Source organism: Malaya genurostris, chromosome 3, assembly GCF_030247185.1.
Source record: "Malaya genurostris strain Urasoe2022 chromosome 3, Malgen_1.1, whole genome shotgun sequence".
Lineage (NCBI taxonomy): Eukaryota > Metazoa > Arthropoda > Insecta > Diptera > Culicidae > Malaya > Malaya genurostris.
In genome coordinates this window covers 302,310,185-302,322,794 of record NC_080572.1, presented here as the reverse complement: position 1 = coordinate 302,322,794, position 12,610 = coordinate 302,310,185, and the positions used below count along the sequence as shown (strand labels likewise).

Genomic DNA, 12,610 nt, shown 5'->3' with positions numbered 1-12,610 from the left:
TTCGTCGGCTACCACGGCACGAAAATATGCAACACAAGCATATGCGCATTCGCTGGCGTCCACGAATACATGCAACTGCAGATTCACTAAATCTGACGTTTTTGTACCAGGAAAGTACGAGCGGTTGATCCGTACTTGCTGAAGATTGTTGAAATGGCTCGTCCACGCTCTCCAACGATTCAAAATGTCACCGTTTATCTCCTCATCCCACCCGGTTTTTGACCGCCATATATCCTGGATAATAATCCGACCGTGAACCAAAAAGTGTGACAGCAATCCAAGGGGATCGTACTGACTCATCACACACCGTAAGATTCCCCTCTTCGTGGTAGTGGTAACTTCCACATTCACGCTACTGGAGTATAGGAATACGTCATGTTTAGGATCCCACGACATACCAAGTACTCTCTCAATCCAGCTGCTTTTGTCCCAATCGATATGCTTCTCGGGTTGAAGAGTAGATTCCCCGACCCGTCGCAGAACCTCCGAAGAATTGGACAACCAACTACGCATAGTAAAACCACCTCTTCGATGTATGAGAGCTACCTCCTTGGCCACTTTGATTGCTTCCTCTTCTGTGTCGAAGCTATCGAGGTAGTCGTCGACGTAGTGCCGGTTTCGAATGGCATCCGCTGCACGTGTATACTGTTGAGCATATTGTTCCGCATTACGGTTTTTTATAAACTGCGCGGAGCATGGGGAGCATGTCGACCCGAACGTGGCCACATCCATAATAAACACCCGTGGTTGTTTTTCTGGGTTGTCTCGCCACAAAAATCTTTGAGAGTTCTTATCCTGTTTCCTTATTTTTATTTGGTGAAACATTTCACATATGTCTCCTCCAATTGCCACCTTTCGCTCGCGAAACCCAGCAAGGACGACGGGTAGAGATGCCGTTAAATCCGGTCCTTTGAGCAGCATCGAATTTAGCGAAACGCCATCCACTTTGGCAGCCGCGTCCCAGACTAAGCGAAACTTATTTGGCTTTTTCGGGTGCAATACCACACCGATCGGTAGGTACCATACCCTGCGCAGGTCAGCAGTCTGCAATTCTTCATCCGTTGCTTCATGCATGTAGCCTTTGTATCGATACTCCTCCATTTGACGATGAATATTTGTTGCTATATTCGGGTTTGATTTCAAACGCCTCTCAAAACACTCCAATCTACGTGCTGCCATGTTGTAGTTGTCAGGAAATTCGACATAGTCATGGCGCCATAGTAAACCGGTTTCGAAGCCGCCTTCCACACGTTTGGTTGTTACTTCCAACATAAGTTTAGCCCGCTTGTCTGCTTCCGAATCTGGTCCTTGTTTGACTGATACACCGACACTTTCGATGGTGAAATATTGCTTGACCAAATCATGCAGCGTACTATCCGACGAACAATCGCAAATGTGAAGACTAAAACTGGTTGGCTTTGCTCGACCTAGCACGGGACCGTACACTGCCCAACCTAAACGGGTTTTTGCTGCAACGGGTTCTCCTTGTTGACCCTCGCGGACGTGTGTCGTCGCAGTCAGATGAGCGTGCTTTACACCAATGAGTATACCAGGAGTAACGTTCTCGAAACTTTTGATCGGTAAATTACGTATATGATCATACCGAAGAGATAGATCGTCGTATCGCAGCGTTTGCTGGGGAAGAGCTAACGACCGGACGGTTTTGACGTCATCAATTTTGTACCGATAACTATTCTCCTCACTAGAGATCTCCAGTGTGATTTGTTGAGAGTCCTCCTCTACTCGGGTAACATTCCCTGTCCACGAGAGGCACAGCGATCGTTTGACACCTTCTGCTTCTAGTATGTCAGCCAATTTCTTCTCCACTAGAGTAACAGATGATCCTTCGTCTATAAAGGCATGAGTATTAACAGATTTTCCTCGATAGTGTAGCGTCACAGGAAGAATACGAAGAAGCACGGCTCCTTGTACATTATGGAGCGATATTACAGCATCTGCGTCTCGTCTAACTTTATCCGATGGCTCAGCAATAATAGAGACCAATGCCCCATGGAGTAGAGGATTGTGTCGCAACTGGCATCCTGCAATATTGCAGCGCGCCTGCGACCTACATGGCTTTCTACCATGTCTACCGAGGCATACTCGACACAGATGTAGAGTGTGTACCGACTTCCATCGATCATCGGTGGTCATCCTCTTGAAAGTATCACATTCCTTGACCTTGTGATTCTGTTTGTTACAGACGAGACAGCTCACCGTAGATTCTCTTTGTTTCTCAAGTTGCGCTGTCGGTGTTGCCGAATGAGCATTAAGAAACCCCTTTATTCTATCGTTCTTCATCGGGCGAGACGGTGACGGTGACAATTCTATAGAAAGTGTTACGTCTGCTGCTGCCGAAACGAGGTTATTCATGTAACTTCCGAACAACCGCAAGTCAACGATTACGTACTGTCGCTTAAACACAGCCCAATCCAATTTCAGGTGCGCTGGCAGTTTATCCACCAGCTCGTGTAATAACACCGGATTTGACAGGTGAGATATTTGTCCAGCTGCTTCTAAGTGGTCGCAGAAACTCTGCACAGCCATTCCAAAGTTCACTAACGTCTTCAAATTGTCGTGCCTCGGAGGGGGTACCTCACGCACCTTTGCTAACAATGCGTATATGATTTGTTCAGGACGGCCGTATAGAATCTGCAACGTCTGCATCACATGTGGTACTGATGACGGTAACAACAAGCGACTCCGAACAGCTTCCAACGCATTTCCCTTAAGGCATCTTTGTAGGCGTCCTAGGTTCTCTACGTTATTGTAACCACACGCCTCTGTTGATGTTGTGTAGGCACTTAAAAACAACGGCCACTCTTCTGACCGCCCGCTGAATGTAGGCAAATCCTTTGACATTACGTGTCTCGCCGCCAGCTGACGTGCTGTCGGACTATCGCCCTCACAGACCGGCACAGTCGGTGGTAGCACTGATGGTACTTGAGAATAAACACTTTGTGGGAAGGGGATGGAGCCTTGAGGCGCAGTAACATTTACTTGGATATTTGGATTGTTTGCTTTATTATAGTGATAGTGTTGTAACGAGGGAAAAAGTCCTACCGAAAACTGATTTCCTATGCTACTATTTACCTGGTTTGGTAGGTATTGTACCATTTGTTGTCTAACGGAATTTATAATAGGTGGCATCGACTGAGTGAGGTTTGTGACGTCTGCAACTGGATGACCAGATGTGCCCGCTGTTATTGGTGTCGATGACCCTGGTTGACTTATGCCGCTAAACGGTAGAAAATCAGGCGAGAAGTTGTTTGTATAACCCGGGTAGACTGGCTGCCTCATTGCCGTTGTTGTAGCATATCCATTTGTTACCGACGAACCAGGCGCTGCCGATGTCTCACTAGAGTTGAAGGGGTGTGGTGATGAATGCACTGCTGGCTGGTTGGACTGACCTTGTGTGGGCCCTGATGGCAAGGTCGCACAACGCGATTGAGAAGAGTACGGTAATGTATTCAAAGGCGGTTGTGACGCAGATAGTGGTGGTAAACACGCTTGATGAACCGTAGTGACGACTGTCGAGACACCAACTTCCTGGCTCGATCTAGCCACAACCTGATTCAACATCTGGGACCACTCTCCTACTCGTCCGGAACTATCCTCTGAAACTCCATCTCTAACGGCTATTCCGCTCCAATGTGCACGTAGAATATCATATTTTGCTCTACTAGCCTCCTTCTCCAACTGTAACTTTTGCCTTTCAAGTTGAGTTGAGAGATTCAGTTCGATTTCCTTCTGCATTAACGGTCTTTCCTCCTCTAAACGATTGAGGTTAAGTTTAATCTGAGCAGCACGGGAATCAGCAAGAGTTGCCTCCCGATTATCGGAATTTGGTAGTGTGGAAGGCGGTTGTAGATTGTTCTCGTCGTCTCCTGTGGATTTTGTAACACACGAGGAACACTTCCAATCCTCTTGCCTTTTGCTCTCATCGAAATCTACACATCCAAAGTGAAACCAGTTTTGACAACCATCGCATTCGACCATGTCGTCGATGTTGTTCGGCAACTGACATATCGTACAGTCGAATCGGCTCGATTCCGGCATTTTAAACGTCGAATAGAACCTCTGAATTGAATCCGATCAATAAATCTTTGAAGTTTGTTGGGATCTTTCGGAATTCTCGTTAGCCAAGTCGATTTTGATGACTGTAGCTTCAAAGCTGTAATGCGAGTATATTCAGTTTAAACAAGTTTGATTACAAATTTAACTTACATTTAGTATTCCTACTAGGTTCACCTGACCCAACAAATAAGAAATTCGATTAAAACAATTCGTTTGTTTAACAATCTAATATGTGATTTTCTATCACTTGTGTGCGATAAGGGTTATGATCGTTTACAATGAATACAGTGAAAAAGGGAACCGGTAGTTGGAAGTGATGTCAGATCTATGGCATAAGCAGGCAGTTGGGAGTGATGTCAGATCTACGATACAGTGGCGTCGTTGGCCCCTACAGCTTTGAAGTCGGAAATCATCACCGTCACTGGTGGCATAGATTGTTGTTTCTTCCCAGAACGACAAGCGTCCATTTTGGGAATTTTTGAAGAATTTTCTTCTATGTCGCTACAATCGGATTCAGGAAGAATCTCGTAAATATTGTTAGACGGCATAGGATCAACGGAAGGGAAATCCGTCCGTTGTCTTTTATTTTTACATTCAGATTCTATAAGATCGTGAATGTTATTAGAAATATGTTGAATAACGGATTGTGATTTATTCCGTATTGAATTATTTTTAGCCTTAGGCTTGTTGCCTTTCCGGTTGGACGCAGGCATTTTTGAAATTAATGAAATTTTAAATTAAATTAACTAGGCTAAATTAGTCTTCGATTAGACTCCTAGCTAGCCTTAAAAAAGGCTGATTAATTTCTTAGTCACTCTAATATCGCTCTTTGTATCACTTAGTCACTTAGTTAGTGATTCAGGTAGCCTTGAAAAAGACTGAAGCCTTGAATCAATGAAACTCTAGGTAGCCAGAAAAAAAATTCCAGGAGCCAAGAGCTATACGCGTGCGGTGCGAACGACTGTTCAACACCGACTGACAATTTTGAAGCTTGAAAACTGTTAAAAAACTGCTTAGAAGCTGCTCGGAAACAGCTCAAATAATTGCTCTAAAAACTGATCGAAAACTGTTATCTACTACTTCTAAAAAAAATTCACATAACTTGCGAAATATATTTCCGATGCATAGTCGTTTGAATCGATAAAAAACGTGAAAATTAATTCTCTACCTGCTAAACCGTTGATCCGATACACATATTTTTTTCGAAGAACTCGTTCACAGGAATACACCTCGTGATTCGACCGCAATAAAAAATGTGCAAAGCCTACTATAATAAAAGTTCATTTCAATAACTTTTTTCCATACTACAAAGTTTTGGGAATTATAACGAGAAAAAACTTTTTGATTTATTGTGCTACCTAATGCTAAATCATGGTATTATTACATGAAATATCGGTAATACACGTTTGCTATTCCGATATTGCAAGAATGGGTCAGACATGAGTTGATATTTTTTTCACATTTTACTGAACAAACTCTCAACTTCCATTGAATTTCTGAGAGTGCATTGAAGATAGGTTTCATTCCTCAAACTATCTCAATAAATATTTCGAATATGAAGCATTCCTGAAAATATATTTTTTGGAAATAATTATTTTTGCAATTGTTTTTTTTTTGTCATTATGGAGTAATTTGTCATTAAATTTGTGACCGTGCCATGGAGAAGGTTATTGTATTATATTTCTTTACGTTTACTGTCATATTATCTCTGTAACACATGTCTAAGATCTCCTAAATATTCCTCCAAAAGTATACAAAAGTATACTATGTGACCTTTCCGTCCCATTGAGACACCCTACGAGGCACTAATGCCGCTTCAAAACACTCGTGCTGACTTCAATCTAATTTCGGGTAATCATTTTATTCTCTGGCATATAAACATGGATTCAGTCAAACATGTACCCGAAGTGAGCTTGCGTTTGTCTTTCTAACCCTAAAAAAGTACTCGCTCACTTCCTCTTTCCGGTCGTCCAGTACAATCGTATGTATTATTATTAATATTATCGTCATTTATTTTACCCCGGTTTCATCCTCCATTTTATATGGTTTTGACTCTGTTCTGCTTCGTAGGACCTGCCGCTGCGTGTTTTATCGGCAGTGAAGTTTTGACCATCACGTAAATTTCAAAACCTCTATCTCACGGAGTAATCTACAGGATCAATAACCCCATAATATTTCTCAAACTTTTTTTCGTTTCTGTTTCAGATTTCGGTAGGAGCCAAGGTCAATAATTCACAAAAGAGTAACGCACATAACTACTCCAACTCTCAAAAAACTAACGCTTCGTAACGCCGAACACTGTCACATGTTTCATTTCGCAACGCCTGTAACTTACAAAAAGAAACTCTTCGTAACGCCTGTAACGCTTCATAAATTCTATGACTCATGAAAAGTAGCGCATGTTACATTTCGTAACGCCTATAGTTCTCATAAAAGTAACGCATGTAACGTTTTGTAACTCCTATAATTCACAACAATTATCGCATGTAACGCTTCGTAACGCCTACAACTTACAAAAAAGTAACGCATGTAACGCCTACAAGTTACAAAAGAGCGACGTTTGTTACATTTCGTAACACCTATGACTTCCTTTAAAGTAACTCGTTTACCGCAAGAATCTAACGGTTTGTTACATTCATAATTTCCACAAAATAACTCATATTATTTGAAACCGACAATTTAAGAAAATTATCGTATGCAACGCTTTCTAGCTTCTTTAACTTAACGTAACGCTTCCCATCTCACGATAACATCGAGTGAAAGGCTTCGTCAAATGGAACATTTTTCTATATTGGGGACGGGTAGAGCGTGATGGGTGAGACGATACCTTTCACGCAACCCGCCTGGGTTCGATTCCCAACCCCGCACAAAAAGTCAGAAAGTTTTTCTACCCCGAAGAGACGAATGACCTTAAGGTTAAAACCTCTATAATCAGATCACAAAAAAGTCCTAGTACCTTTCCTCAGGCGTTGAATCAGATAGGCCTCAAAAAACATCTTAACGTATTTAGCTTCGAGAACTAAACTACTATTTTATGTTCATTCGGTTTCATCCTCCATTTTATGTGGTTTTGACTCTGTTTTGCTTTGTACGGCCTGCCGCTGCGTGATTTTTTTTTTTGCAGTGGAGTTTTGACTATCACGTCACTCTCAAAACCTCTATCTCACGGTGTAATATACAGGATCAACAACCCCATTAAATTTCTCAATTTTTTGTTTGCTTATGTTTCTGATTTCGGGAAGGGACAGGGCACCTCAACCCCCCACCCTTTCAAGATCCGTGACTGCCACAACCTTCCCAGTTGAATGTTGTATCTTTGGACGCTTCGGACGAGGTTCACCGGCTACAGTTCACTCAGATGATGATCATTTTGATTCCGAAGTGAAGTAATGGATCCATATGTCATCCATTGTCACATATCGATGAAAAACATCTGATTCATTACTTGAAAACATGGCCAAACACTGCTGTGAATCATCAACATGTAGTTGTTTTTGATCGGCGGTGAATAAACGCGACACCCACTTCGTAAAAAGCTTTCGCATGGTCAAATATTAGTGCATAATGGTAAACACTGCCTTCTGATATATTTATGGCCTCAGCTATCTCACGCAATTTCAATTTACGATTGGATACCATCGAGTTTGTTCAGTATTTGTTCTCATCAAACAAAGAAAAGCAAAGACTTTGCTATTACATTCCTTTGGTGGAATTTGGGTTTTCTGTTTCAATAGACTTCGCAAATAGACAGTTTCCATCAAAAAGCAATGATAAATTGACACACGCAACTGTTTTGAATCCATTATTTTGAAAATGACAAATGTCGCGAGATTCCACACATAGTTTTGTTGGTACTTCACAAAACGTTATATGGATTTGATAACGTTGGAGCCATCTTTGTATTCGATTGAATCTCACACTTTTCTACATTCATTGGTGGTCTTCGTCCTTCCGTTTAGTAAGTGAAGTATGAAAATACTGAACTCTAGAGGTTGGTGAATGTGTTTACAATGGCAAAAGCTCGTTTACTCTTTTAAAAAGGTACCTATACGTATCCAAAGCCACCTGATTTAACGGTATTTACGAAAACTAACTTGCCATCACTTTACATTGCCCTGAATACGATACGATGTCATGCGCTTGCACTCTGACCTTGTGCGTTCTCGAGATAGACCGCGACAATAGCCAATGAACTTGTTTCGATTGCCCGCGAATTCGGTTGCAACATTTATTTTGAGTGCCACTCACTTGAGTGCTTCGCATCCGATTAAATCCGTTAGAGTAGTTAGAAGAAAACTAATTAAATTGACTTACCAATCAGCTAAAATTCTTTGATCATTTTTTTTTTTGCATTCCAGGAGCTGAGTGGCAAAATTGATGATTTTGTCAGTGCTTCTCAAAGTCTAAGCAGTCAGTATCCGGAAACATCACCGTACGTTCACTCAGAAGCAACTAAAGTTCGTAGCGATTGGGCCGATTTATTGAACAAGACCCAGGAGTACCGACAGCTGAACACGGTTGCCATCGATTACTTCGAGCTTATTTCATTGGTACGTTTGGTAAAATGCTGTTTATCTGCTGATTGCGCTCAATTCGATTTTTTTTTCAGGTGGAAAACAACTACCGCAATTTGAACGCGGACCTCATCAACGCCAACAACAAACTGTCGATCTTGAATAATACGGATCTTGCGAATGATCTGGTCCAGCAGATCGATAACATTCTGAAGGCGTACGAAACTCAACAGTTGGACACCTTAAAGCAGATTTCCACGCTATCATCGCAATTGTACGGCCATGACAGCACAGTCGGACTGTACAACGACAATCTGAAGCTGTTTCAAACGTTCTACAAGATCAAAGGTGACATAAATGATCGCGCGAAACAGCTCACCGAATTGCAACAGCAAGCCGAGGTTCAGAAGAATGGCTTCCAAGAGGAAATAACATCGGCATCGGTACACACAACGACACACAGCACCTTACCGAAACAACCGTCCATCGACATTCAGACCATCGACGAAGCTCAGTACCTTCAAGAACCACATCCAGCGCTGGTAATCCAAACTGTTGAGGAGTCTGTCCATGAGCAAATTCACGAAATCATCACTGCCACAGAGCCAGCACCGTCGCTGACAATTCCGCAACCTCTCTCTGACGTGACAGTCCAGGAAGGCCAGAGAATCCAGATGCAATGCGTAATTTTCGGTCATCCAACGCCAGCGATCGAATGGTTCAAGGACGGAATAAGCATCCAAAACAATCCCGACTACAAAACCTTCTTCGAGAATGGCCTGTGTGCTTTGACGATCGATGAAACTGTAACGGCCGATTCGGCCGAATTCCTATGCCGGGCAATCAACGAGGCAGGAATTGCGGACACCGTTGGAAGACTGATCGTTACGGAATTGGCACCACCGCCACAGCCTCAAGGCGTACCACCGATGTTCGTGCAGAAACTTTCCAATGGTACGGCCACCGAGGGACAACCGTTCCAATACTCCTGCACCGTCACAGGTAATCCTCTGCCGGTGCTCCACTGGTACAAGAATGACACTTGCATAGACACCTCACCCGACTACAAGATCTCACTCGATCCGGTTCGGGGCGAGGCGGTGCTTCGCTTCGAGCAGGTGTTTCTCGAAGATCAAGCCCGTTACACCTGCCGGGCGAGCAACGAGTGCGGCACCGACGAAACCGCGGCCGAACTGGCCGTTGAGCGTATGTATTATCGTGTGTGACACTGAAATCTTGATGTTTGTAAATGCGATGTCAGTTTCTGCTTTTGCTTCCGACTGACGACTGACCGAATGTTGGTTCGCTCGGTAATACGCACTGAATGGTGACAATTATTTTCCTTTAGTTTTTTTTGTTCCACTTTTAAAGCTTAGCAAAGTGTTCTAGTTGCAAATCAGGAAGAATTCCCGAAGAATTGTGATTGAATAGTTTCATGAACAACTCGCTGTGTCCAAGATGAAAATTGAAGGTACACAACTATTTTCTGTCATTGGAAACTTTGATCGGATGGTGCTGATAATCATGAATCTAGTGGGTGTAAAAATCATAGATTGGAACATAATTTAAGAACGACCGAAATTAGCTCTGCGCCTAATTCGTATTACTGTTTTGGAATTAGTTGATTTTAACAACAAAAATTCCAAAATAACTATGAAATTAGTTAAAATTGAGAATTTACTTTGCTGAAAAAAAACTCTTATTTTTAGATAATAAGTTTAGTTGGCGAATATCCTGGACACAAACCAGCAATATTTCAATCCAACACGAAATTCACATTGACAACTAATTTTGTGAATAAAATCAGAAAATTTGTCTCTATTTTTCTATCACTATCAATTCTGAGGGATTGGTTTCAATTACAAGTTTATTAGCCAAAAACTCATTTTGTTTTGATGTTTTTCGCATTTGTTACGATATATCCATATTTAAATTTCTAAACCGATATGTAAAATTGCCGTGAGCTCTTAGTGAAAAGTGTATTTTATCAGAATTTGTGTGCATTGTTCGTTATAATGTTTTTACGCGAAACAGTGAAGTGAGTTTCGAATGTTGCACTCTAATTGTTTATGTCAAATGATGTTTTTTTGTTTTTTTCCAACCTTCCGGGCTACGTCGTCCGGTGTACTACTTGTATTCAGTTTTTGTTTTACGAGTGCTAAAAGTTTTCAGTGAGTGAGTCGATTTCGCGAAGTCGAATGAAGAAAACAGCGATTTAGAAGAAAAATTTTCAAAAAGAAGTTTCGTTTTTTCGCCAATACAACATCGTATCTATACCTGTCAATATAGAAAAGACAACCGCGACTGAAAAATTCTTTTCGGTAGTAGTGTGCCATCTTGTGGCTAGTAGTCATTACGGCGGTAACGTTTTTTTCGGTGACAGTGCGCCACATAGCTGCAAATTGCCGAATCCAATTCAACCATTTATGTTGGTTGAAAACAACGTTTTATTTCTCTAATTCAACTTAAAAAATTAGTTGAATGGAAATGAAGTGTGCCTTAGCTAAGAAATGACAGCACGTTTAATTGGTGAATTCAACTAAAAAAATAGCCATTTTAACAAATATTTTATTATTATTAAGGGAATGAGAATTTAAAAATCTGAAATAGCAAAAGTAAGATTTTTTTAGTTGTCTCAAAAAATAACTGACTAAAATCAGAAAATCAACTAATTTTTTCGCCAAAATGCTGATTTCGGTCTTTCCGTGTATGAAAAGAATCGCTTCTGAAGATGAATCATGAACAACAACGGAATGGAACAATGCGAAGGGACCCAGACTAACGATATAGAATAAGACCGTTCAGATAAAGTTCTCAAATGTTCCCATATTTTCCCCAGGAAATATGGGGGATACTTTCCTGACTTCATTGCCCGGAGTGCTTCTATTGAGCTTAGACTGTTCGTGACAATGAAGTAATGGTCTTTGAGCAAGGTTTCAATGATCTCCAGGGTGTACTGAACAGCAGCTAATTCTGCGACGTAAACTGAAGCCGGATCACTGAGTTTGTACGAAGCGGTGATGTTCTGATTGAAGATGCCGAAGCCTGTGGACTTGTTGATGTTTGATCCGTCAGTATAAAACATATTTTCACAGTTGACTGTTCTAAATTTGTTATTAAAGATATTAGGGGCAACTTGAGGGCGTACGAGATCCGGAATTCTATAAATCTCTTCCTTCATGGATGTGTCGAAAAACACAGCAGAATCAAAAGTATCCAAGAAATGAGCACGGTTGGAAACAAACGAAGAAGGATTAATATTCTGAGCCATGTAATCAAAATACAAGGACATGAAACGGGTTTGAGAGTTAAGCTCAACTAACCTTTCGAAGTTTTCAATCACCAGAGGATTCAAAATGTCGCATCGAATGAGCAAACGATATGAGAGATCCCAGAACCGGTTTTCCAATGGAAGAACGCCAGCCAGCACTTCGAGGCTCATCGTATGAGTCGATTGCATGCAACCCAAGGCAATACGCAAACAACGATACTGAATTCTTTCCAGCTTGATGAAATGAGTATTCGCCACGGATCGGAAGCAGAAGCATCCGTATTCCATCACGGACAATATCGTTGTTTGATACAACCTGATCAGGTCTCCTGGGTGGGCACCCTACCATGATCCGGTTATTGTACGAAGAAAGTTGATTCTCTGCTGGCATTTTCGTTTCAGATACCTAATGTGACATCCCCAGGTGCCTTTGGAGTCGAACCAGACCCCGAGATATTTGAATGTGAAGACCTGAGCTATGGTTTCACCCCCTAGTTGAAGCTGTAATTGTGCTGGTTCTCGCTTCCTCGAAAATACAACCAGCTCAGTTTTCTCCGTAGAGAACTCGATACCCATTTGAAGAGCCCATGTCGACAAGTTGTCGAGGGTATCTTGCAATGGTCCTTAGAGATCGGCAGCTTTGGGTCCTATAATAGACACAACGCTGTCGTCGGCAAGTTGTCTTAGCGTGCAGGATGTGTTGATACATTCATCGATATTGTTTACGTAAAAATTGTATAAAAGGGGG

At 41.8% G+C, this 12,610-nt stretch overlaps 1 protein-coding gene across 15 annotated transcripts in view; it reads left to right on the top strand.

Annotated features, from left to right (window-relative positions):
• The window catches only part of LOC131435991 (titin), a 389,662-nt gene that overhangs the window by 124,131 nt on the left and 252,921 nt on the right, over positions 1-12,610 (top strand). For 14 of the 15 annotated variants that reach the window (XM_058604330.1, XM_058604327.1, XM_058604329.1 and 11 more), the window contains exons 7-8: positions 8,436-8,627; positions 8,687-9,797. In XM_058604330.1, the coding sequence (XP_058460313.1) occupies positions 8,436-8,627; positions 8,687-9,797 (1,303 nt within the window). The remainder of the gene's footprint in view (positions 1-8,435; positions 8,628-8,686; positions 9,798-12,610) is intronic. The other variant, XM_058604322.1, reaches the window with a different exon arrangement.